This window comes from Diplotaxodon limnothrissa, linkage group LG2 (genome assembly GCF_057381915.1).
Source record: "Diplotaxodon limnothrissa isolate DT_005_m linkage group LG2, D_limnothrissa_male_GT1.1, whole genome shotgun sequence".
Lineage (NCBI taxonomy): Eukaryota > Metazoa > Chordata > Actinopteri > Cichliformes > Cichlidae > Diplotaxodon > Diplotaxodon limnothrissa.
The window spans coordinates 32188833-32215928 of NC_140597.1; the positions used below are offsets into that span (position 1 = coordinate 32188833).

The 27096-nt window shown below is 41.1% G+C and overlaps 1 protein-coding gene and 6 pseudogenes across 1 annotated transcript; all 7 read left to right on the forward strand.

Moving 5' to 3' along the window:
• Nucleotides 1-71: 71 nt before the first annotated feature.
• On the forward strand, nucleotides 72-2462 carry LOC146638809 (protocadherin alpha-10 pseudogene; annotated as a pseudogene).
• Nucleotides 2463-3582: 1120 nt separating this feature from the next.
• On the forward strand, nucleotides 3583-5982 carry LOC146638810 (protocadherin alpha-10 pseudogene; annotated as a pseudogene).
• A 1207-nt stretch (nucleotides 5983-7189) lies between these two features.
• Nucleotides 7190-9619, forward strand: LOC146638811 (protocadherin alpha-8 pseudogene; annotated as a pseudogene).
• A 1013-nt stretch (nucleotides 9620-10632) lies between these two features.
• Nucleotides 10633-13035, forward strand: LOC146638812 (protocadherin alpha-3 pseudogene; annotated as a pseudogene).
• Nucleotides 13036-14341: 1306 nt separating this feature from the next.
• Nucleotides 14342-16744, forward strand: LOC146638813 (protocadherin alpha-8 pseudogene; annotated as a pseudogene).
• Nucleotides 16745-17427: 683 nt separating this feature from the next.
• LOC146638814 (protocadherin alpha-3 pseudogene) lies at nucleotides 17428-19866 on the forward strand (annotated as a pseudogene).
• An 895-nt stretch (nucleotides 19867-20761) lies between these two features.
• Nucleotides 20762-26483, forward strand: LOC146638815 (uncharacterized). Its single transcript, XM_085364887.1, has 3 exons — nucleotides 20762-23137; nucleotides 23875-24009; nucleotides 24123-26483. Exons 1-3 carry the CDS (start codon nucleotides 20762-20764, stop codon nucleotides 26481-26483), a joined length of 4872 nt encoding a protein of 1623 aa, XP_085221013.1.
• The last annotated feature ends 613 nt before the right edge of the window (nucleotides 26484-27096 follow it).

The window sequence follows — 27096 nt, forward strand, 5'->3', positions numbered from 1 at the left end:
TTTTTCTGAGGTTTGATTGTTTCATGATAAACGCCGTGACTATTTTACACCTTTTCTTGTTGAATGTAATTATGACTGGATCCGGCAGATCGAGCTGTGTGTGGATATATCTCGTCTTCGTGCTGCTGGGTTGTTACTCTGAAACGGTTTCTGGGCAGCTCTCTTACTCCGTCTCAGAGGAGGTGAATCTGGGGACTGTTGTCGGAAATGTCGCAAAAGATCTGAGCATCAATGTCCAGGATTTGGAGCCCCGCATGTTTCAGATCGTTGCTGGATCAAAGAGGAAATATTTCGAGGTAAATCTAAAAACTGGAGCTCTCTATGTTAACGAGAGAATAGATCGAGAGGAGCTTTGCGGTGATGAGCCCAAATGCTCACTCAGTGTAGAAGCTGTTATTAATAACCCTCTGAAACTGTATCGTATTGAAATTATTATTTTAGATGTGAATGATAATTCCCCTTCATTTGAAAGCACGTCACAAGAAATCGACATTTCTGAGAACACAGCGGAAGGAATGAAATTTCCTCTGCATCAAGCACACGATGCAGACGTGGGAAAAAATTCTGTAAATACCTACAAGCTGAGTCAAAATGAACATTTTTCATTGACTACACATAAAGAAGAGGGTGTAACTCCTGAGTTGGTGCTACAGAGAGTTTTGGACAGAGAAAAACAGTCTATGATTAAGCTCACACTGGCTGCAATCGATGGAGGAACACCTGCTAAATCCGGAAGTATGACGATAATAATCAATGTGTTAGATATTAATGACAATCCTCCGATTTTCAGCCAAAGGTTGTATAAAGCCAGAGTCTACGAAAATGTTAAAATAGGCACATCAATAATAACACTGAATGCCACTGATTTAGATGAAGGACAAAATGGAAAGGTGATTTATTTATTCAGCAAAGTTGGTCGTGGGAAACCAATAGATGTGTTTTCTATAAATGAACAAACAGGGACTGTAACGAGCAAAAGGAATATTGATTTTGAAGAAAATAATGCTTTTGAACTTCAAGTACAAGCCAGTGATGGAGCTTCCTCGCCTATGAGTTCGCATGCTAAATTACTGGTTGAAGTATTAGACGTTAATGACAATGCACCTGAAATTTCAGTCACATCACTGTTGAACACTGTTAAAGAGGACGCATCAGTTGACACAGCCATTGCTCTTGTTTCAGTATTTGATAAAGATGGAGGGAAAAATGGGATGGTGACATGTAAAATTTCTAATAATGTTCCTTTTAAATTGGAGTCAAATTATAAGAATTCATATTCATTAGTTGTGGACGGTCCTCTTGACCGAGAGACTGCACCTCAGTACAACATCAGCATCACTGCTATTGATGAGGGCAGCCCACCTCTCTCCAGCACGAGTGTTATAACTGTTCATGTGTCAGATGTAAATGACAACAAACCTCAGTTTTCAGAAAGTGTGATCAACATCTACGTGAAAGAAAACAGTCCAGTAGGAGCAGTTATTAAAACAGTGACAGCAGTTGATGCAGATATTGATCGAAATAGTCAGGTGAGCTATTCCTTTTTACAAAGCAGCAGTGACTCAGTGCCACTATCTACATTATTAAACATTAACTCAGAGACTGGTGATATAATCAGCCTGCAGTCTTTTAACTATGAGGAGTTAAAAAGTTTCAACTTTAAAGTTCAGGCCACAGACTCTGGTGTTCCTCCGCTCAGCAGTAACGTCACTGTCAACGTTTTAATCCTGGATGAAAATGACAACAGTCCCACGATTCTCACGCCATATTCTGAGGACGGCTCCGTTAACAGTGAGAACATCCCCTATTCTGCCGAAGCGGGATACTTTGTGGCAAAGATCAGGGCTGTAGATGCAGACTCTGGATACAATGCACTGCTTTCTTATCACCTGTCTGAGCCCAAAGGAAACAACTTGTTCAGGATCGGAACCAGCAGCGGGGAGATCAGGACTAAGAGGAGAATGAGTGACAATGACCTCAAAACTCACCCCTTGGTGGTCTTGGTCTCTGATAACGGAGAACCCTCCCTGTCAGCTACTGTGTCTGTTGATGTGGTGGTGGTTGAAAGCACGGCTGAAATCCAGACTCAGTTCAGACATGTGCCTGTAAAGGAGGACAGCTTCTCGGATTTGAACCTGTATCTGCTGATCGCCATTGTGTCGGTGTCCGTCATCTTTCTGCTCAGCCTCATCACTTTAATAGCAGTCAGATGCCACAGGACAGACGGCACTTTCAGCAGGTACAGCGCCCCCATGATCACCACCCACCCTGACGGGAGCTGGTCTTACTCTAAAGCTACTCAGCAGTATGATGTGTGTTTCAGCTCAGACACACTCAAGAGTGACGTGGTGGTCTTCCCCGCCCCGTTTCCACCTGTAGATGCAGAACTGATCAGTATTAACGGAGGAGACACTTTTACCATGACTCAGACTTTACCTAACAAAGAAAAGGTGAGTCCATGAAATTTTTAAATACTTGGACATTGTCATTGCTCGTCATTACAGTTTCAATGGTCCTTTTTTTTTTCTTAACTTAGCCGTGGTGTATCTAGTGATTTAAACAAGAAATGTCAGATGCTGTGTATTTGATGATGAGTTCTCATCTAAATCACAGCTGTCTATCTGTTAGATATTTCAACGTGTAGTTCACCATTTGTGGTCCTGTGTTTTTTCCTTTTTCTTTTTTTCTTGAAGATCTTAGGATATGTGTGTACTTTGACTGATAAATTGACACATATCTTGTGCAGTGTACTAAAGGTTATCATTGCTCTTCAAGGTTGAGTTGTGATTTACATATTCAATTGAGCATTTTGAATAAAAAAAATTCAGTTATTTGATTTAATTAAAGAAAATATAGAGAAAATATTAACGAATACTGAATGTGTATAAAAATGCAACGTTTTTGTTTGTGTCATTTTTAAAAGGGAGAATATGCTAATGTGGGCTTTCTCCATTTTTATGTCTAAATTAAACTGGTTTTGTAACGTGAAAATCACTCACAATGTAGCTGTGATGATGCTCTAATAAACACAGAAACATTCAAATTAGGAAAAGAATATAGAAAAAAAGTGTTCGGATGATTAATTAATATCCCTCTTTAATTTTTTTTGTTGTTTGTTTGTTTGTTTGTTTTTTAAAATCTCCTTAATCGCAATAAGACGGTTCATTTTTTACCTTTACTTCTAAGTTAGCTTCCAATAGAAATAGTATTCATAAAAACACAGAATACCAGAATGGCATATATAATCATGATGGCAACGTCTTACACTGGGGTTAATATTTGACTGTTCGTTTATGAGGATCAAGTGTATTAAGACGTTTGATAATGTGGGTAGTTCTCGCAAATGTCCACACGGGGACATTGCAGACTTTTCCATTTAAGCTTCCTCTTTGAATGCCTCGGGGCTCCTCCCAGATTCAAATGACGATTATGTTTATCAGGCAATTCAGACAAAGAGAATCAGAGGGCGAAAGAGAACGGTACGAGAAACGCTGATATTCTGCCATAGACCTATTGATTTTTTTCTGTTTATGCCGTTACACACCGTGTCAATTTTTATGCTTTTTCTTGTTGAACATAATTATGACTGGACCGAGCAGATCGAGCTGTGTGTGGATATATCTCGTCTTCGTGCTGCTGGATTGTTACTCTGAAACGGTTTCTGGGCAGCTCTCTTACTCCGTCTCAGAGGAGGTGAATCTGGGGACTGTTGTCGGAAATGTCGCGAAAGATTTGAGCATTAGTATCCAGGATTTGGAGCCCCGCATGTGTCAGATCGTTGCTGGATCAAAGAAGAAATATTTCGAGGTAAATCTAAAAACTGGAGCCCTCTATGTTAACGAGAGAATAGATCGAGAGGAGCTTTGCGGTGATGAGCCCAAATGCTCACTCAGTGTAGAAGCTGTTATTAATAACCCTCTGAAACTGTACCGTATTGAACTGTTAATATTAGATGTCAACGATAATTCCCCTTCATTTGAACGCACGTCGCAGGTAATCAACGTAACTGAGAACACGGCAGTAGGGGCAAAATTTCCTCTGCATCAAGCTAACGATGCGGACAGTGGGAAAAATTCCGTAAATACCTACAAGCTGAGTCAAAATGAATATTTTTCATTGACTACACATAAAGAAGAAGGTGTAACTCCTGAGTTGGTGCTTCAGACAGTTTTAGACAGAGAAAAACAGTCTGTGATTAAGCTCGCACTGACTGCCATCGATGGAGGAACACCTGCTAAATCCGGAAGCATGACTATAATAATCAATGTGTTAGATATTAATGACAATCCTCCGATTTTCAGCCAAAGGTTGTATAAAGCCAGAGTCTACGAAAATGTTAAAATAGGCACATCAATAATTACACTGAATGCCACTGATTTAGATGAAGGACAGAATGGAAAGGTGATTTATTTATTCAGTGAAGTCAGTCAGGGGAAAAAAACTAATTTGTTTTCTATAGACAAACAAACAGGAACTGTAACGAGTACAAGGAATATTGATTTTGAAGAAAATAATGCTTTTGAACTTCGAGTGCAAGCCTTTGACAGCGCAGTTTTTCCCATGAGTTCACATGCTAAATTACTGGTTGAAGTATTAGACGTTAATGACAACGCACCTGAAATTTCAGTCACATCACTGTTGAACACTGTTAAAGAGGACGCATCAGTTGACACAGCCATTGCTCTTGTTTCAGTATTTGATAAAGATGGAGGTAAAAATGGGATGGTGACATGTAAAATTTCTAATAATGTTCCTTTTAAATTGGAGTCAAATTATAAGAATTCATATTCATTAGTTGTGGACAGTCCTCTTGACCGAGAGACTGCACCTCAGTACAACATCAGCATCACTGCTACTGATGAGGGCAGCCCACCACTCTCCAACACAAGTGTTATAACTGTTCATGTGTCAGATGTAAATGACAACAAACCTCAGTTTTCAGAAAGTGTGATCAACATCTACGTGAAAGAAAACAGTCCAGTAGGAGCAGTTATTAAAACAGTGACAGCAGTTGATGCAGATATTGATCGAAATAGTCAGGTGAGTTACTCTTTTTTACAAAGCAACAGTGACTCAGTGCCACTATCTACATTATTAAACATCAACTCAGAGACTGGTGATATAATCAGCCTTCAGTCTTTTAACTATGAGGAGTTAAAAACTTTCCAATTTAAAGTTCAGGCCACAGACTCTGGTGTTCCTCCGCTCAGCAGCAACGTGACTGTCAACATTTTTATCCTGGATGAAAATGACAACAGTCCCACGATTCTCGCACCATATTCTGAGGACAGCTCTGTAAACAGTGAGAGCATCCCCTATTCTGCTGAAGCGGGATACTTTGTGGCAAAGATCAGGGCTGTAGACGCAGACTCTGGATACAATGCGCTGCTTTCTTATCACCTGTCTGAGCCCAAAGGAAACAACTTGTTCAGGATCGGAACCAGCACCGGGGAGATCAGGACTAAGAGGAGAATGAGTGACAATGACCTCAAAACTCACCCCTTGGTGGTCTTGGTCTCTGATAACGGAGAACCCTCCCTGTCAGCTACAATGTCTATTGATGTGGTGGTGGTTGAAAGCACGGCTGAAATCCAGACTCAGTTCAGACATGTGCCTGTAAAGGAGGACAGCTTCTCGGATTTGAACCTGTATCTACTGATCACCATTGTGTCGGTGTCTGTCATCTTTCTGCTCAGCCTCATCACTTTAATAGCAGTCAGATGTCACAGGACAGACGGTACGTTCAGCAGGTACAGCGCCCCCATGATCACCACCCACCCTGATGGAAGCTGGTCTTACTCTAAAGCTACTCAGCAGTATGACGTGTGTTTCAGCTCAGACACACTCAAGAGTGACGTAGTGGTTTTCCCCGCCCCGTTTCCACCTGTAGATGGAGAACTGATCAGTATTAACGAAGGAGACACTTTTACCAGAACTCAGACTTTACCTACCAAAGAAAAGGTAAGGCTGAACCTTAGATAATGTAAGGTGAGCTGTAACATAAAATAAAAAATTTCTACTTCATGTTTTGATCAAAAATTTAGTTAATTTTCCATTTATTAATTTTATAGTGTATTCATATTTCATAGTTTTTGTATCTGTGTTTTATGTCAAAGGGTAAAAAAAAGTGTTACTGTAGAAATCTTTACGGTAAAAGCTTAGATATGAGCTATACAATATATTTTGAGGGTTTCTGGAGAAAACAAATAACTTTTAGCTTGTTGTCATTCAAATGGTCTGTAAGGGACTGTTCGCTGACATTTCCCCTGGGCTCTTTTTGCAGTCTTTAGAACATCTGGCCTTTGACATGATAATTTTGCCAACAATCACCAGTCATTTTGAAACAAATCACAGAAAAGTGAAATGTATCAAACAGTAACTAAACTCACTGTATACCTGAATATAAATGATCAAGATTTAAAATAAGCACTTCCATTTAACAAAACTTAGAGTCAGGTTTTGTGTTGTTTTGTTTTGTTTTTCAAGCAGCCTTGATATAAACTTTTGTTTGTAAATATACTTGTTATCCATTCACTTTTAAATTAAATTAATATACAATAATATATTTTTTCTTGGATTAAAGCTGTGGCTAGAAGTTAAAAAGGTTGAAAGCATAACAACAGAAATCACATTTTCAACTATGTCTATTTGTTGACTTATGAAGCCTGTTTATGTTATCATTTGTAATTTGTTTAGAAATAACCAAGGCTCGGTTCTGAAAGTCTTTTAACGGCGTGTCCCTTGGTATAAGGTCAAACAAATAAGGAGTGCCTGCATCAACATAATGATACTCTCTCCATGGTTCTGAAATATGTGGCGATTACATTATACTGTACTATTAGGATCTCACAATATAAAGAAAGAAGGTGTGAGTGACTCGATTAAGAACAAGTCTTATTATTTCAAACACAACAGCAGGATTTGATTGCATTCATTCCTTAACTGTAGTTACTTAAAATGACCATGGGGCGACAGTCTAGACCGTAATACCGCCGGCTGATCGCTGATGGTTGAAGGCCCCTCCCACAATAGAAGGATCATTTTGTCTGTGCTTTGTTAGGATGAGAGGCAGGACGAAGTGGGGAGGCTTGAGAAAAATGCACTGGCATTTACTTTAGTCTCACAAAATACATTTCGCCGCCAAAAAGCGAAAAACAGACCGACATAAGGATCTATGTTGTATGGAATTATGTATCTGCCGAGAAGAAAGGCGTCCTTCGGGATATATCTAATGCTTGTTGTCTTGGAGTATAACTGGGGAGCGGTATCCACTCAGCTCTCATATTCCGTGTCTGAGGAGGTGAACCTGGGGACTTCCGTTGGAAATCTCGCCAAGGATCTGAACCTAAATGTACAGGATCTGGAGTCACGTATGTTTCAGATTGTTACTGGATCAAAAAGGAAGCATTTCGATGTAAATTTGAAGACAGGTTTTCTCTACGTGAGTGAGAGAATAGACAGGGAAGAGCTCTGCGCTAAAGCTACAAAATGCACAATAAACGTGGAGGCTGTGATAAACAATCCGCTGAAACTTTACCGTATTGAAGTCAATATTCTTGACGTAAACGATAACCCCCCGTCTTTCAGTGCCAAATCTCAAACTATAGACATTGCAGAGAGCGTGTTGCCGGGAGCTACGTTCCCTGTGCTGTCGGCTTACGACGCCGATGTGGGGGGAAATGGTGTTAACACTTACAAGCTGAACCAGAATGAACATTTTTCTTTAGCGGTGCACAAAGGGGACAGTGTTTCGGCAGAGATAGTTCTTCAGAGAGCGTTAGACCGAGAAAAGCAGGCTGTAATTAAACTCACACTGACGGCTATAGATGGAGGGACACCTATTAAATCAGGCACGTCAGAGATCATAATTAATGTGTTGGATATAAATGATAATATCCCAACTTTTAAAAAATCATTGTATAAAACAAGTATTAAAGAAAATGCACCATCAGGCACTACAGTAGTAACAGTGGCTGCAACTGATGCTGACGAGGGTGCAAACAACGACATCGTATATTTACTTAATTCGAAAGATCAGGATCATGTATTAGAAATCTTTGAAATTGATTTGGAAACAGGAATAATAACAGTTAAAGGAACTATTGACTATGAAACAAACCCTGCTTTTGAAATCCGTGTGCAGGCTACGGACAAAGGCCAACCTCCGCTAACAGCACAATGTAAAGTACTCGTAGAGGTGGTGGATCTAAATGACAATGCCCCCGACATCACCGTGACGTCACTGCTCAGTACACTTAAGGAGGACGCTGAAAGTGGCACTGCTATTGCACTTGTTTCGGTTCTCGACGAAGACGGGGGCAAAAACGGTGAAGTCAAATGCGAGATATTGAATTCGGTCCCCTTTAAATTGGAGACAAATTATAAAAATTATTATTCTTTGGTCATTGGTGGCGTTCTAGACAGGGAACTTGTGTCGCACTACAATATCACTATTAAAGCTACTGATGAAGGCAGTCCCCCTCTCTCTAGCACCAGTGTAGTTACTATTCAGGTTTCTGATGTAAATGATAACGCACCTTTGTTTGGAGACACTGTAATTAATATATATGTGGCAGAAAACAGTCCTGTCGGGACTGTTTTAAAAACTGTATGTGCAACTGACGCTGACGCTGGCGAAAACGGGCAGGTGAGATATTCATTAGTCAGTGATAACGCAGGGCCGCTCTCTACAATGATCAGCATTAACTCAGAGACTGGAGGCATAGTCACTCTACAACCTTTTAATTATGAGGAGTTGAAAATGTTTCAATTTAAAGTCCAGGCCACAGATTCTGGTGTTCCTCCGCTCAGCAGCAACGTGACTGTTAAGGTCTTAATTCTGGATGCAAATGATAATAATCCAACAATTCTCGCTCCTTACTCTCAGCACGGCTCCGTTAACAGTGAGAGCATCCCCTATTCTGCTGAAGCGGGATACTTTGTGGCAAAGATCAGGGCTGTAGACGCAGACTCTGGATACAATGCGCTGCTCTCTTATCACCTATCTGAGCCCAAAGGAAACAACTTGTTCAAGATCGGAACCAGCACCGGGGAGATCAGGACTAGGAGGAGATTGAGTGACAATGACCTCAAAACTCACCCCTTGGTGGTCTTGGTCTCTGATAACGGAGAACCCTCCCTGTCAGCTACTGTGTCTATTGATGTGGTGGTGGTTGAAAGCACGGCTGAAATCCAGACTCAGTTCAGACATGTGCCTGTAAAGGAGGACAGCTTCTCGGATTTGAACCTGTATCTGCTGATCGCCATTGTGTCGGTGTCCGTCATCTTTCTGCTCAGCCTCATCACTTTAATAGCAGTCAGATGCCACAGGACAGACGGCACCTTCAGCAGGTACAGCGCCCCCATGATCACCACCCACCCTGACGGGAGCTGGTCTTACTCTAAAGCTACTCAGCAGTATGACGTGTGTTTCAGCTCAGACACGCTCAAGAGTGACGTAGTGGTTTTCCCGGCCCAGTTTCCACCCGTAGACGCAGAACTGATCAGTATTAACGGAGGAGACACTTTTACCAGGACTCAGACTTTACCTAACAAAGAGAAGGTAAGGCCAATGACTAATTTACGTTTATTATTCCCCTCCAATTATTACGATAATTAACAGTGAAATAAAACTTTACACACTGTACTACAAAATATTCTTTTTGGAGTAGGCTGGTTTAAGTTACAATAAAAAGTCGCTGTGGCTGTAGTTTAGACTTTTGCGGTGTCCTTTCTTTTGTCTGCATATTTCGCTGTCTATGGTATTGAAAGTTTACAAAACTTGCCCCATGAAATATCCGTAGCTGTAGGGAGTTATTGTCTTTTCTTGACAACCAATCCACGTAACAGTGTCTTTTTTGTTTTGTTTTGTTTTGTTTTGTTTGGGGTTTTTTTGGTGGCGGGGGGGCGGGGTATTTTTGTTTCGTTTTGTTTTAATTAAGGCAGTTTTTAAGTTTACTTACTATAAGTCTGTAAGTCTAATTGTAAACGACTAAGTGTAAAGAAAAACTGGATTTCTTGCTTTGTCATTTCAGATGAATACAATTAATAATTTGAGATTTGAAACCTTATTATCTGTCTTACTTTGAAAATGGAGTGCAAACTTTTGCACCTGCAATACTGCTTGGTGATTTGAATTGTACAACTTGCGGTGTTTCACCTGAATGAGAATATTGACCTTACTTAATATATATTGTTTGGATGATTCAACAAAGAAATACGACAATAAATACTACGATGCCAGTGTCGGTGATGGCGTAACTTCAAATAAAGTGTTATTTTATTAACGCACGTATAAAAATCTTTTAAATAACTCACAGTATTTTGGAATTGTGTGATTGTGGGCGTGTCTGAGTGAACAGGAATAATTTAGTTCTTACCAATGTGTGTAGTTTCTTCATATTACCACGTAGCGACGCTGTAGACCGTGGCACAGAAAGGTGGACGCTCCTCCCAGGGTAAAAGGGGAATAGCTTTGGTTTTCATCACAAAGAGACGAGGGAAGGGAAGGAGCGGCATAATGGAGCATTTCTCTTTAAAAATATCACAGTCGCCTTGATTTTTGTCATATCCTACCATCTAACACTGGGAACGGATTTGTGGATATATTATTTGCTGTATTCCGGCGGAAGTATGCATTTAACGACGAGAAGAAGCGCTATTGTCACATTTCTTTTGATTGTGCTCTTGGCTTATTATTGGGAAGCGGCGGCTGCACAGATCTCCTATTCCGTCTCAGAGGAGGTGAATCCGGGGACTAATGTCGGAAATATCGCCAAGGATCTAAACCTTAACGTGCAGGAGTTGGCCTCCCGTTTGTTTCAGATTGTTGCATCTAAAAAGAAATACTTTGAGATAAATCTAAAGACCGGATTTCTGTATGTCAGTGAGAGGATAGATCGAGAGGAGGTTTGTACAGATGAGCCCAAATGCACGGTTACCGTAGAGGCTGTGATAAACAATCCGTTAAAGCTTTACCGCATGGAGATAGAAATTAGAGATGTGAACGACCACTCTCCATCATTTAACACGAAATCTCAAATACTGGAAATTGCAGAGAACACACTGCCTGGGTTTAGATTTGCGTTATCGGAGGCAAGCGACGCTGACGTGGGTAAAAACAGTGTTAGTGCATATAAGCTGAGTACTAATGAATATTTCAGTCTTGCCACACATAAAAGAGGAAAGAGTATATCTCCAGAGTTAGTGCTGCAGAAAGCCCTGGATCGTGAGAAACAAGCAAGTATACAACTTTTGTTAACTGCAATAGACGGAGGGTCTCCACCAAACACGGGGACATCAGAAATTGAAGTAAGTGTGTTAGACAGTAATGATAACGCACCAGTGTTCAGTAGCACTCTTTACAAAATTAAAACACTCGAAAATAGCCCGATTGGCACTACGATCTTCACCTTAAATGCGACTGACGCTGATGAAGGAACAAATGGTGAAATAGTGTACTCCTTACGAAGTAAGGATCAGGATCATATTTTGGATATTTTCCAAATTGACCCTGAGACAGGGGTTATTTCAGTCAAAGCCAAAATCGACTATGAAGAAAGAAAAGCTTTCGAGATCCGAGCAGAAGCTAGAGACAAAGGCCAGCCTCCCATGGCAGCCCATAGTAAGGTGCTGGTTGAAGTAATAGACTTAAATGACAACGCTCCTGAAATCAAAGTGACGTCACTTCTCAATGCAGTAAATGAGGACGCTGAAATAGGCACTGCTATTGCACTTGTTTCAGTTCTAGATACAGATAGTGGTAAAAACGGTGAAGTTGAATGTGTAATCTTAAATAAAGTTCCGTTCAAACTGGAGACAAATTACAAAAATTATTACTCTTTAGTTGTTGACGGACATCTAGACAGAGAGGAGACCCCTCAGTACAATGTCAAAATTTCAGCTACGGATGAAGGGAGCCCTCCACTTTCTAACACTAGTGTTATCACTGTTTACCTTTCTGATATTAACGACAACACGCCACGTTTTTCACAGTCTTTAATAAGTGTTTTTGTGAAAGAAAACAGCAAGGTAGGAACAGTTATAAAAAGGGTGACTGCAGTCGATATTGACATCAGCAACAACGGTCAGGTGAGCTATTCACTATTAGATAGTAATAGTAAATCACTTCCTCTCCCCACAATGGTAAACATTAACTCAGAAACTGGAGACATAATCAGCCTGCAGTCTTTTAACTACGAGGAGTTGAAAATGTTTCAATTTAAAGTTCAGGCCACAGACTCTGGTGTTCCTCCGCTCAGCAGCAATGTCACTGTCAACGTTTTAATTCTGGATGAAAATGACAATAATCCAACAATTCTTGCTCCTTACTCTGAGCATGGCTCTGTTAACAGTGAGAGCATCCCCTATTCTGCTGAAGCGGGATACTTTGTGGCAAAGATCAGGGCTGTAGACGCAGACTCTGGATACAATGCGCTGCTTTCTTATCACCTGTCTGAGCCCAAAGGAAACAACCTGTTCAGGATCGGAACCAGCACCGGGGAGATCAGGACTAGGAGGAGAATGAGTGACAATGACCTTAAAACTCATCCCTTGGTGGTCTTGGTTTCTGATAATGGAGAACCCTCCCTGTCAGCTACTGTGTCGATTGATGTGGTGGTGGTTGAAAGCACGGCTGAAATCCAGACTCAGTTCAGACATGTGCCTGTAAAGGAAGACAGCTTCTCGGATTTGAACCTGTACCTGCTGGTTGCCATTGTGTCGGTGTCCGTCATCTTTATGCTCAGCCTCATCACTTTAATAGCAGTCAGATGCCACAGGACAGATGGCACTTTCAGCAGATACAGTGCCCCCATGATCACCACCCACCCTGACGGGAGCTGGTCTTACTCTAAAGCTACTCAGCAGTATGACGTGTGTTTCAGCTCAGACACACTCAAGAGTGACGTGGTGGTTTTCCCAGGCCCTTTTCCACCTGTAGATGCAGAACTGATCAGTATTAATGGAGGAGACACTTTTACCAGGACTCAGACTTTACCTAACAAAGAGAAGGTAAGGAAATGCTGCTCTGAATAAGTAAGATTTTTGTATATCACTGAATGTCGGATAATGAATTAACAGATCTGTTAAATATGTGTTAAAAATACGGTGGCCCTGAGAGGCCAAACGGACTGCAATTTAAGAAAACACCAGCAAAAAGAAAAACACTACAAAAGCACACAAACACAACGGAAATAGGAAAAATTAAAACGGAAATAGAAAAAAAAACAGATTTCCAAAAGCACAAGGGAAGTGTTTCTGGGGAGACAAGAACCCGACGGACCAGTTGGAGGAACCCAAAACAAGCTAGGTGTGTTTTATCATGATTCCTATAATACTGATGATGGATTTTTAGGCTAACACGCTTACCTCTTATCTTTTCTTTCCTCACAAAACCGATAGATCCTCCACTTCTTTTAAGTGTCTCCCAGCGCAATTCTTAGCATATTTTGGTTCCTGCAACTGGTCCGTCGGGTCATTGTCTCCCCAGAAACACTTCCCTTGTGCTTTTGAAAATCAGTTTTTTCGTATTTGTGTTTTCGTTTTTCCTATTTCCTTTGTCGTTTTTCCTGTTTTCTTAAGTTGCAGTCCGTTTGGCCTCTCAGGGCCACCGTATAAATATAATAAACGTGTCAGAGTAAGTCGGTAAATTGTTCTTAAGAACGTTTACAACTTTTAAAGGGCATCCTAAGATTTTTATTGGTTTACGGCCACATAGAGATTAGTGGCATATAGTTTAATAGCTGTATTTTGGTAAATCGGGTACTAATTATGTTTAGCAGTTGAACCGCATGCATTGAAAGTGCACTGAACCGCTGTCCATGGTGCTGGCAGCAGCTTTCTTCTGTTTTGTCTCGTTATAGTCTGGTGCTGTCCGTTGTGCTGAATATTGGGCGGTGTACAAAAATAAAGATGAATAATAATTTAAAAAAAAGATAATTAATAATGCAAACGAATTCATTAAACTGTATATGTCATCCAAAAAAAAAAACGTAATTTGTGGATTATTCTGCATGGATTTTAATTCTGTTATACCTTATATAAAAAAAAAAAACATCTTATATTTCGGGCCATGTAACCGAATACAGAAATGCCACAAGATGCCGCTAGAGACCATGCAAAAAAATATAGTCGTTGGCGTTTAGAAACTCCTCCTCATTTAATGACGAAAAGATGAAACGTCACCATCTGGCATTGCTTTGTGAAAGAAGCGCACAGACGATCAAGGCCCTAATGAGTGAGGATCCTTGGCGAGAGTGGATACATGAAGGGATATTTTTCATATTTGGCGTTTCTTTCCAGGAAGTATAAATCAGGATTTCATACTTTTGTATAAACAGCGATGGCTGCTCGAAGACAATGGGATAATATTTGGAGTCTGTTTTTCAGCCTTCTTTGTCTCTGTGAATGGTCCGTGGCTCAGATATCCTATTCCATTTTTGAGGAGGTGGACAAAGGCGCTGCGGTGGGAAATCTAGCGAAGGATTTAAATCTTAGTGTGCAGCAGCTTCAGTCAGCGGGTCTTCAGATTACATCTGGGTATAAACCCCCGTATTTTGATATCAATCTTGAATCTGGAGTACTTTTCGTTAGCGAGAGAATTGATCGGGAGGAGCTATGTCCTAATACGGTAAAGTGCTCTTTAAATATCGAGGCCATATTGAGTAACCCTCGCAGTCTTCATCGAATTGAAGTTGTAATCAATGATATTAATGACAATGCCCCGTCTTTTCTAGAAGATATATCTACAATTGATATGTCTGAGTCCTCATATGTCGGAGAAAGGCATCCATTGCCGATAGCGCATGACCCAGATGTTGGCGCTAACTCAGTGAAGACTTATAAATTGAACGCGAATGATTATTTCTCTTTAGATATACAGAGTACTGGCGACCAGAGTGTGTCTGCTGAGTTGGTGCTGCAGAAAGCCTTAGATCGAGAAAAACAAGCTGTTATTGAGCTCACTCTGACTGCGATAGACGGAGGAAAATCTCCCAAAACGGGGACTTTGCAAATACAAGTTAATGTTCTGGATGTGAACGATAATTCACCCGTGTTCAGTAAATCTCTCTACAAAGTCCAAGTAATTGAAAATGCAAATATTGGCACACCGTTACTAACGCTCACTGCGAGTGATTTAGATGATGGTATTAATGGTCAGGTTGTCTACACATTTACAGAAAGAGGACGTTTAAACCCTGATGACAAATTTTCCCTGAATAATAATACTGGGGAAATTACTGTGCGAGGAAATATTGATTATGAGGAAAACCAAGCATTTGAGATCCGCGTTCAAGCCCGAGACAGAGGAACTCCTCCTCGCAGTGCACATGGCAAAGTTTTAGTTGAAGTCATTGACGTTAATGACAATGCTCCAGAAATCTCAGTGTCTTCAATCATGAGTTCAGTGAAAGAGGACGCCGAAATAGGCACAGCTGTTGCTATGGTGACTATCACTGATCAAGACGGGGGTAAAAATGGCCTCACAAACTGTAAGATAACAGGTTCTGTGCCATTTAAATTAAAATCCAACTATAAAAACTATTATTCTTTGCTAGTGGACAGGCTTCTTGACAGAGAGACTGTTTCCCGATATGATATATATATTGTAGCTACAGATGAAGGGACGCCCTCTCTGTCCAGCACAACTGTTATCACTATTCACGTTTCTGATGTGAATGACAACCCTCCTAAATTCCCGAACTCTCCAATTACTCTGTATGTGAAAGAGAATAGTCCGATTGGAACTACTATTCATAAACTGACAACAACAGATCTGGATTTAAATGAAAACGCAAAATCAATGTATCATTTAATTAGCAGCTCTTCCAAGACCATGCAAATGGCTTCAATGGTAACTGTTAATTCAGAGACAGGAGATATAGTCAGCCTGCACTCGTTTAACTACGAGGAGTTAAAAACTTTCCACTTTAAAGTTCAGGCCACAGACTCTGGTGTTCCTCCACTTACAAGCAACGTCACTGTCAACATTTTAATCCTGGATGAAAATGATAATACTCCAACAATTCTCGCTCCTTACTCTGAGCATGGCTCCGTTAACAGTGAGAATATCCCCTATTCTGCTGAAGCGGGATACTTTGTGGCAAAGATCAGGGCTGTAGACGCGGACTCTGGATACAATGCGCTGCTTTCTTATCACCTGTCTGAGCCCAAAGGAAACAACTTGTTCAAGATCGGAACGAGCACCGGGGAGATCAGGACAAGGAGGAGAATGAGTGACAATGACCTCAAAACTCACCCCTTGGTGGTCTTGGTTTCTGATAATGGAGAACCCTCCCTGTCAGCTACTGTGTCGATTGATGTGGTGGTGGTTGAAAGCACGGCTGAAATCCAGACTCAGTTCAGACATGTGCCTGTAAAGGAAGACAGCTTCTCGGATTTGAACCTGTACCTGCTGGTTGCCATTGTGTCGGTGTCCGTCATCTTTATGCTCAGCCTCATCACTTTAATAGCAGTCAGATGCCACAGGACAGACGGCACTTTCAGCAGGTACAGCGCCCCCATGATCACCACCCACCCTGACGGGAGCTGGTCTTACTCTAAAGCTACTCAGCAGTATGACGTGTGTTTCAGCTCAGACACGCTCAAGAGTGACGTGGTGGTCTTCCCCGCCCCGTTTCCGCCTGTAGATGCAGAACTGATCAGTATTAACGGAGGTGACACTTTTACCAAGACTCAGACTTTACCTAACAAAGAGAAGGTAAGGGTAAACTTTCTTTTCTGAACCTTTTAGGTCAACCGTAGCATAAAAAAATTGCACCTGTACTTCACGGAGACACTTACAAGGACCCAGGCTGAACCTGTTAAAGCGGTATTTAACATTTCCAGTTGTGTTATTTCATTACAGAAATTAACCAGTATATTAAGTACAATTTGGAGAACATTTTATATTTTCTGTTTTATTTTCGTTTTATACATACACAGTGTGGATTCGGTGGTGTGTATATGTGTTTTTTGTTCTGTTCATTATCAGACGAAATCAATCAACTTGTGAATTTAATTTACATATAGTATTAAATTAATTTAGTAACATTTCAGATGCATTTTACCAACAGTAAAAAAGAAGGTGAAATACTAAGAATCGCTCACAAATCCGTTGACTATTTATGAAAGAGATATTGTGACAGTTGTGGCAGATGTCCACGTGGTGGCGCCGCAGACTGTGACACTGAGATTTCTGTGTTGTAGTTTCGTGCTCCTCCCAGTTGTACAAGAGGATGTGGCTCTCCGGGCTTTTTGACAAAAACGGCAAGGACGGTGCGAAAGGACCGAGGGTGTATATATTATTTTGTACATGTAGGTGTACACTATAATTTAGCGCATATCTGAAAGTGTATTTATAGTAACTATAGAAATTGTGAAAAGGTGACCTTGTTGGGATCTGCGTTTCAATTACGTTGTGGATTTATGCATGTACCAATGAGGATGTCTATTGTTTCATATCTGGTGCTTGTGCTGCTGGAGTGTTGTCGGGAAGCGCAATCTGTGCAGCTCTCATATTCCGTGTTTGAGGAAGTGGATGTGGGGACTTCTGTGGGAAATATCGCTAAGGATTTAAATCTCAGCCTTCAGGAACTGGAATCTCGCATGTTTCAGATTGTCAGCGGCTCGAAAAGAAAATATTTCGAGGTAAATCTAAAAACCGGTGCTCTCTATGTTAATGAGAGAGTAGACAGAGAGGAGCTCTGTGCGAAGACCCTAAAATGCACAGTCAATGTAGAAGCTGTGATAAACAATCCTTTAAAGCTCTATCGCGTAGAAATAAATATTCTAGATGTCAACGACAACGACCCGTTATTCACGGAAAGGTCTCAGATTATAGACATAGCAGAGAATACTCTGCCTGGGATGAAATTCGCTTTGTCTGAGCCTATTGATGCAGATGTGGGGAAGAATATGGTTAACGCTTTTAAGCTGACGCCGAATGAATATTTTTCTCTCGCTACTATCAAAGGCGGAGAAAGCGTCTATGCCGAACTAGTCTTACAGAAAACGCTGGACAGAGAGAAGCAGCCTGTGATAAATCTCACAGTGATTGCTACAGATGGAGGGACTCCATCCAGATCTGGCACGTCACTAGTTATTATACACGTTTTAGATATAAACGATAACCCACCAGTGTTTAGTACCCCCTTGTACAAAACTCGTTTATTCGAGAATACACCAATCGGGACAAATGTGATTACACTAAATGCAACAGACGCAGATCAGGGAACAAACGGTGAGATAATGTATTCTTTGAGAAGTAAAGGGCAGGATCGTATATTAGAGATTTTTCACATTGATCCTGTAATGGGGGTGATCACAGTTAAAGCTAATGTTGATTATGAGGAATATACAGCGTTTGAGATCCGCGCAGAAGCTAACGATAAGGCCCAGCCACCGATGTCTGCTCACTGTAAGGTGCTGGTTGAGGTAATAGACGTAAATGACAACGCTCCGGCGATAACAGTGACGTCACTCCTCAGCAGCGTCAAGGAGGACGCAGGTGTAGGTACTGCGATAGCACTTGTATCCGTACTCGACCGCGATGGAGGTAAGAATGGGGAAATTAAATGTAAAATAAAAAATGATGTTCCCTTTAAACTAGAAACCAACTACAAAAACTATTATTCTTTAGTCGTTGACGGGGCCCTTGACAGAGAAATTACCTCCCAATACAACGTTACAGTTTCAGCGACCGATGAAGGGAGTCCGCCCTTAATGAACACAACTGTGATTACTATTCGCGTTTCTGATATAAACGACAATTCGCCTAATTTCTCAGAATCGGTTGTTAATGTCTACGTCAAAGAAAACAGTAAAGTTGGGGAGATTATTAAAAGGGTAACTGCACATGATGCGGACACTGACCGGAATAGTCAGGTGAGATATTCATTTTTAGAGAGTAACAGTAAATCAGTGCCGGTGTCTACAATGGTAAACATTAACGCAGAGACTGGAGACATAATCAGTCTGCAGTCTTTTAACTATGAGGAGTTAAAAAGTTTTCAGTTTAAAGTTCAGGCCACAGACTCTGGTGTTCCTCCGCTCAGCAGCAACGTGACTGTTAACATTTTAATCCTGGATGAAAATGATAATAATCCAACAATTCTCGCTCCTTACTCTGAGCATGGCTCCGTTAACAGTGAGAGCATCCTCTATTCTGCTGAAGCGGGATACTTTGTGGCAAAGATCAGGGCTGTAGACGCAGACTCTGGATACAATGCGCTGCTTTCTTATCACCTGTCTGAGCCCAAAGGAAACAACTTGTTCAGGATTGGAACCAGCACCGGGGAGATCAGGACAAGGAGGAGAATGAGTGACAATGACCTTAAAACTCATCCCTTGGTGGTCTTGGTCTCTGATAATGGAGAACCCTCCCTGTCAGCTACTGTGTCTATTGATGTGGTGGTGGTTGAAAGCACGGCTGAAATCCAGACTCAGTTCAGACATGTGCCTGTAAAGGAGGACAGCTTCTCGGATTTGAACCTGTATCTGCTGATTGCCATTGTGTCGGTGTCCGTCATCTTTTTGCTCAGCCTCATCACTTTAATAGCAGTCAGATGCCATAGGACAGACGGCACTTTCAGCGGGTACAGCGCCCCCATGATCACCACCCACCCTGACGGGAGCTGGTCTTACTCTAAAGCTACTCAGCAGTATGACGTGTGTTTCAGCTCAGACACGCTCAAGAGTGACGTAGTGGTCTTCCCCGCCCCGTTTCCACCTGTAGATGGAGAACTGATCAGTATTAACGGAGGAGACACTTTTACCAGGACTCAGACTTTACCTAACAAAGAGAAGGTAAGATGCTTTCAACCACTAATTCCAGTTAAAGGGATACCACCCCTGTCTGTATTTTGATACCCACACATAGCATAATACTGTAATGTCAGTGTACATGGTTTAATGCAAAATTCGTACATTCATACAGAAAAGTAGATTACATACGTTTTTATTAGTGTAATGCTGCAAATATGACTTCCCTCACTGAAGTATTTTCTTAATCAATCGACTATATGAAAAGTGCTGGTCTAACACAGTAAATAACTAGTAATTATATGGTCTGAAGCTGCATAATGGGAAAGGCGCTCTCCGCGGTGCTGATTTCTCTTTGTCTGCGAGTCTTTCGTGTTTAGCTTCATGTCCTAAAATAGCTTATCTGTGAGTCTCAACACCATAAACTTGTATAAATAAAATTTTGAAGTTACATGCCCATAAATGATCAGCTGGTCCATAATTTGTACCATATAATTTACAGTACCTAATATGTTCACCTGGAAAGGCAAAATCGTTGGTTATATAACTTGTAATGTTTTAACTGAATGTGAAGATTTTCTCTTTTCTAATTAACAAAACTCTTTCCTGATTGCGTAGTTCCAATTTACCTGGCTTTTTTTAGTGTGCACGACGTTTTCTGCAACACAAAAAGTTAATATCTTATGACATCTGATATTCGTGATCCATTTCTGGTGTGTTTGGGAAAACAAACAATCTCTAAATATTAAACTGTTGTCGATAAAAGGAACACTAGATGTCGCCCAAGACCACAAACTCACTGATGTAAATTATGAGTTAAAGCTCCACCTTCACTGTTGGTGAAATAAGAGACAGCCTCTGCGTTTCTGTCCGGGTTAGTAAATCGCCTCGTCATGAACGATGGTATCTACATTTAGAGAGCTTGGTAGTCTTTCGGATATTTGTCTGCATTAGTGAATGAAGTGCGTTTATTTCTCTGGAATAATATCTACAAAACAGAATGAGTCTCCGACACCACAGAGAGGGGGAATGGATGTTGTTCGCCATTACTCTTTGTTTATCCGGCTACTGTGTTGCTCAGATTTCCTACTCCGTTTCTGAGGAGGTGGACAAAGGCACGGTAGTGGGGAATATCGCGAAGGATTTGAACATTAATACACAACAACTGGAGGAACGAGGATTTCGGATTGTATCGGGATACAGTAAGGCATATTTTGAGGCTAATTTACGGACAGGAGCTTTGTTCGTTGGCGAAAGAATAGACCGAGAAGAGCTTTGTCCTAATTTACCAAAGTGTTCTTTAAGTATAGAGGGACTGTTAAACCATCCCATGAATATTTATCGCATTGAAGTCAGCATTGTGGACGTCAACGATAACGCTCCGACATTCCTTGAACAAATCCATGTGTTTAATATCTCCGAATCGTCTTCAACGGGAGAGAGGTATCCGCTCCCGGCAGCTCAGGATGCAGACACTGGCAGCAATTCAGTGAAATCCTACAAATTAAGTCCAAACGAGCATTTCTCCACAGATGTCAGTAGCGGAGGAGACCATTTGTCTGCTGAGTTAGTGCTGCAAAAAGCTTTAGATCGAGAGAAACAATCCGTTATTAAACTAACATTGACAGCCGTTGATGGGGGAAAGCCTGTGAGATCTGGCACCATGCAGATTTTTGTGAATGTCATAGACGTTAACGATAACACGCCTTCATTTAGTAAGCCGCTTCATAAAGTAATCGTCAGTGAAAGTGTGCCTATAGGTACAACAATACTCAAATTAAATGCAACAGACTTGGACGAGGGTTCAAACTCAGACGTCAGGTATTCTTTACTGAAAAGAGGAAATGTAGATTCCCCTGAAAAGTTCATTGTTATTCCTGAGAGCGGTGAAATCATTGTGAAGGGTAATCTGGATTACGAGGAAAACACTGCATATGAATTACGAGTGCGCGCTAGCGACCAAGGCGCTTCCCCTCGTAGCGGTTATTCTAAAGTGCTGTTAGAGATTGTTGATGTCAATGACAATGCACCACAGATTTCAGTAACTTCACTTATGAGCCCAGTAAATGAAAATGCTGAAATTGGAACAGTAGTTGCACTTGTGACTGTAACGGATAAAGACGGGGGGCAAAATGGCCTCACCACTTGTAAATTGAAAGATTCCATCCCATTTAAATTAAAGTCAAATTACAAAAACTATTACTCAATAGTAGTTAACGGTCAGCTTGACAGGGAGACTTTATCACAATACAGTGTAACTATAATCGCTACCGATGAAGGCAGTCCGCCTCTTTCAAGCAGTGCTGTAATCACTGTGCACATTTCTGATGTTAATGATAATGCACCGAGTTTTCCAGATGGCTATATTAATATTTACGTGAAAGAGAACAGTAAAGTGGGAGACATAATCACAAAAGTGACAGCATGTGACGCTGACACAAATGAAAATGCTAAATTAACGTATTCGTTAATAGAGAACTATCCGAAAGAATTTTCGATTTCAACTGTTTTAAACATAAACTCAGAGACTGGAGACATAATCAGCCTGCAGTCTTTTAATTACGAGGAGCTGAAAATGTTCCACTTTAAAGTTCAGGCCACAGACTCTGGTGTTCCTCCACTCAGCAGCAACGTCACTGTCAACGTTTTAATCCTGGATGAAAATGACAACAGTCCCACGATTCTCGCGCCATATTCTGAGCACGGCTCCGTTAACAGTGAGAGCATCCCCTATTCTGCTGAAGCGGGATACTTTGTAGCAAAGATCAGGGCTGTAGACGCAGACTCTGGATACAATGCGCTGCTTTCTTATCACCTGTCTGAGCCCAAAGGAAACAACCTGTTCAGGATCGGAACCAGCACCGGGGAGATCAGGACTAAGAGGAGAATGAGTGACAATGACCTCAAAACTCATCCCTTGGTGGTCTTGGTCTCTGATAATGGAGAACCCTCCCTGTCAGCTACTGTGTCTATTGATGTGGTGGTGGTTGAAAGCACGGCTGAAATCCAGACTCAGTTCAGACATGTGCCTGTAAAGGAGGACAGCTTCTCGGATTTGAACCTGTATCTGCTGATCGCCATTGTGTCGGTGTCCGTCATCTTTCTGCTCAGCCTCATCACTTTAATAGCAGTCAGATGTCACAGGACAGACGGCACTTTCAGCAGGTACAGCGCCCCCATGATCACCACCCACCCTGACGGGAGCTGGTCTTACTCTAAAGCTACTCAGCAGTATGACGTGTGTTTCAGCTCAGACACACTCAAGAGTGACGTAGTGGTTTTCCCCGCCCCGTTTCCGCCTGTAGATGGAGAACTGATCAGTATTAACGGAGGAGACACTTTTACCAGGACTCAGACATTACCTAACAAAGAGAAGGTATGTGCTTTTGAGTTTTTATTCGAGTGCTTTCTGTTTACAATTTAGATTTTATATTCACCGCATCATCAGACTCTCAAATTAAAGCAACGAAAAAGTAGGAATCCCCCGGTTGTCATAGCCGTTAATATCACCGCTTATTGTAATATCAGCACTCACGATTAACCTTCTTATCTACCACACTTCGAGAACAAAGCGATCGTGCCCATTTTGTTCCCCTGTTTTTTTAGATTCCTGTCTGCTTAACAAATCATTGCTCATGCTGGTGGCTACAGCGCTATCCGTGGTTCTGAAACAAAGATGCAACGTTACGATTGAACTCTCAGTGCCAGTATACTCAGAACCTTTTTTTTTTTATTAAAATTAGTTAAAAGCACAAGGTCATATTTTGGCGAAGAGGTGTTTTCTTTTTTTATTATTATTATTATTGTATCACTTCTGTTTTATTTCATTTTAATTTGCTGTGAATTCACTTTCTTTCTAAATACACTGCACTACTGAGGTAATATTCTAGCCTTTAATGCCTCTTCAGAGTTTCGGGTTCATGTCTAAAAACGGATATGCGCAAATATTTAAGTATTATATATAAAAACTGACAACTGACCAAGACAAAAACTCTAAGACTGGAAATGTAATTGTAAAATATTTGTAATGCAACAAATCATGGGGGCTTAATGTTGCTCATATTTCTCTTGAGTCGTCTAACATTTGCCACACGGTGTCGTTGGAGACCGTAGAAACAATTGTATATCTATAACTCCACCCTGTACGGGAATACTGAGGCCGTCATTGGACACCAGTTTAAAGACACACTGGGACTATACTGTGGCGAGAAGAGCTGCTGCTGCTGGATAATGGTGTTTATAGCGGATATTTACAGGATATAGAATCATCTGGATTTACAGATTTATGCGTTGACTGTTCAACTATGGGAAACCGAGATTGTGCATGGATTCATATGGTTATACTTCTTTGTCTCTGTCACTGGTCTGCTTCACAATTATCGTACTCCATTTCCGAGGAGACGAACAAAGGCACTGTGGTAGGGAATGTCGCAAAGGACTTAAACCTCAATGTACAAGAGCTGGAAACCAGGGATCTGCGTATTATTTCGAGTTACAGTAAGAAATATTTTGACGTGAATTTAAGAACCGGAAGCCTCTTTGTTAACGACAGAATTGACAGAGAGGAGCTTTGTCTGAGAACGGTGCAGTGTTCCCTAAGAGTACAGGCTGTTTTAAGCAATCCAGTGAATGTGCATCGCATCGAAGTGACCGTGTTAGATATAAATGATAATTCACCAGAATTCATTGAAAAGTCATTTTCGTTAAATATATCTGAAACAGTCTCAGCAGGAGAACGATACCTACTGCCTATAGCGGAAGATGCAGATTTAGGCAGTAACTCGGTGAAGTCCTACAGGCTGAATCAAAATGAACATTTCTCGCTTGATGTACAGAGCGGTGATGAACATGCAATTTCTGCTGAATTAGTGCTGCAGAAAGCTTTAGATCGAGAAAAACAGTCGGTAGTTAATCTCATTCTGACCGCTGTAGATGGAGGAAAACCTGCCAAATCAGGAACACTTCAAATAACAGTAAACATAATAGATTCCAATGATAATGCGCCGGTGTTTAGCAAATCTCTATATAAAGTGAGAGTGACAGAAAATTCTACACCCGGAACACTTGTGGTTAAGTTAAATGCCACAGATTTAGATGAAGGCATGAACAGTAAACTACTGTATTCTTTCATCAAAAGGGGCAGCAGTGATCCATCAGATATGTTTGATCTCAATTCAGAAAAAGGAGAAATCACAGTGAAAGGTGGATTAGATTATGAAGGGACGCATGCTTATGAAGTCAGAGTACAAGTAAAAGATCACGGCATCTCTCCTCGCAGTGCGCATGCTAAAGTGCTTATAGAAATATTTGATATGAATGATAATCCCCCACTGATATCAGTGACGTCACTAATGACACCGGTAAAAGAAGACGCTGAACTGGGGACTATTGTTGCTTTGATTACAGTGAGTGATAAAGATGGAGGGGAAAATGGTGTAACCAGCTGTAAGGTAGTTGGATCTGTTCCGTTTAATCTCAAGTCCAACTACAAAAATGATTATTCTTTAGTTGTAGATGGACCGCTGGACAGAGAAACCACTTCTGTTTATAATGTCACCGTTACAGCCACAGATGAAGGAAATCCACCTCTGTTCAGTAACAAAGTCATTACTGTTCATGTTTCTGATGTTAATGATAATGCACCTCGATTTACGCAACCTGTTATGGATTTGTATGTGAAGGAAAACAGTCCAACGGGCTCAGTAATTTATACAGTAAATGCCTTTGATGCTGATCTAGATGTTAACGCAAAAGTGACTTACACGCTGTTAGATAGTTCTCTTAAAAACATTCCAGTTTCATCTGTTTTAAATATAAATTCGGAGACTGGGGATATAATCAGTCTGCAGTCTTTTAACTATGAGGAGTTAAAAACGTTCCAGGTTAAAGTTCAGGCCAAAGATTCTGGTGTTCCTCCGCTCAGTAGCAACGTGACTGTCAACGTTTTAATCCTGGATGAAAATGACAACAGACCCACGATTCTCGCGCCATATTCTGAGCATGGCTCCGTTAACAGTGAGAACATCCCCTATTCTGCTGAAGCGGGATACTTTGTAGCAAAGATCAGGGCTGTAGACGCAGACTCTGGTTACAATGCGCTGCTTTCTTATCACCTGTCTGAGCCCAAAGGAAACAACTTGTTCAGGATCGGAACCAGCACCGGGGAGATCAGGACTAAGAGGAGATTGAGTGACAATGACCTCAAAACTCACCCCTTGGTGATCTTGGTCTCTGATAACGGAGAACCCTCCCTGTCAGCAACTGTGTCTATTGATGTGGTGGTGGTTGAAAGCACGGCTGAAATCCAGACTCAGTTCAGACATGTGCCTGTAAAGGAGGACAGCTTCTCGGATTTGAACCTGTATCTGCTGATCGCCATTGTGTCGGTGTCCGTCATCTTTCTGCTCAGCCTCATCACTTTAATAGCAGTCAGATGTCACAGGACAGACGGCACTTTCAGCAGGTACAGCGCCCCCATGATCACCACCCACCCTGACGGGAGCTGGTCTTACTCTAAAGCTACTCAGCAGTATGACGTGTGTTTCAGCTCAGACACGCTCAAGAGTGACGTGGTGGTTTTCCCCGCACCCTTTCCACCTGTAGATGGAGAACTGATCAGTATTAACGGAGGAGACACGTTTACCAGGACTCAGACTTTACCTAACAAAGAGAAGGTAGGCAACAAAACACCAACCTTAATCCATCTTCACAAGACTGTTTGACGTTGATACATTATTTTGAACATAAGAGCAATTAAGCTTTGATTTAGCTTTCAGTACTTTCAACACTTAGCCAAAAAATAATTTAAGTGAATTTCTGGGCGCAAAAATTCAATGGTTAATGATATTTTGAGATTTAGTTATTAATTCATTTATTAGTCTTCACAGTTCATAAGAAAAAAATAGCTGATCTTTTGTGGCCCTTGATGCCGTGCTATCACCTCCTTTCTTGGAATAATTGTCAGTCATTTTTATGTAATCAACACGGTTCGCCATGTTGACCAAAACCACAAACTCAAATATGTGACAGCTGCTGTCGTTTTCTAGTGATGTGAAAGACGTGAAATTTTATGTGGTGAAAACTCACTGTCCGTGGTGCTAGACGTTGTGCACCAAGCTTTATACGAGGTGATTGTGTAGGATCATTCAATAACACGCTTTTAGTTATTATATATGTATATATATATATATGTGTGTGTGTGTGTGTGTGTGTGTGTGTGTGTGTGTGTGTGTATAGAGAGAGAGAGAGAGAGAGAGAGAGAGAGAGAGAGAGAGAGAGAGAGAGAGAGAGCTTCAAGACTGCCTAGATTTAAAATCAGAATTATAATCTTTGTTA

Coding starts and splice junctions, on each gene's coding strand:
- LOC146638815 (XM_085364887.1), top strand. CDS start 20,762: ATGAGTCTCCGACACCACAGAGAGGGGGAATGGATGTTGTTCGCCATT. Junction 23,138..23,874: donor CATTACCTAACAAAGAGAAG/GTATGTGCTTTT, acceptor TGGAGACCGTAG/AAACAATTGTATATCTATAA. Junction 24,010..24,122: donor TAATGGTGTTTATAGCGGAT/ATTTACAGGATA, acceptor TGTCTCTGTCAC/TGGTCTGCTTCACAATTATC.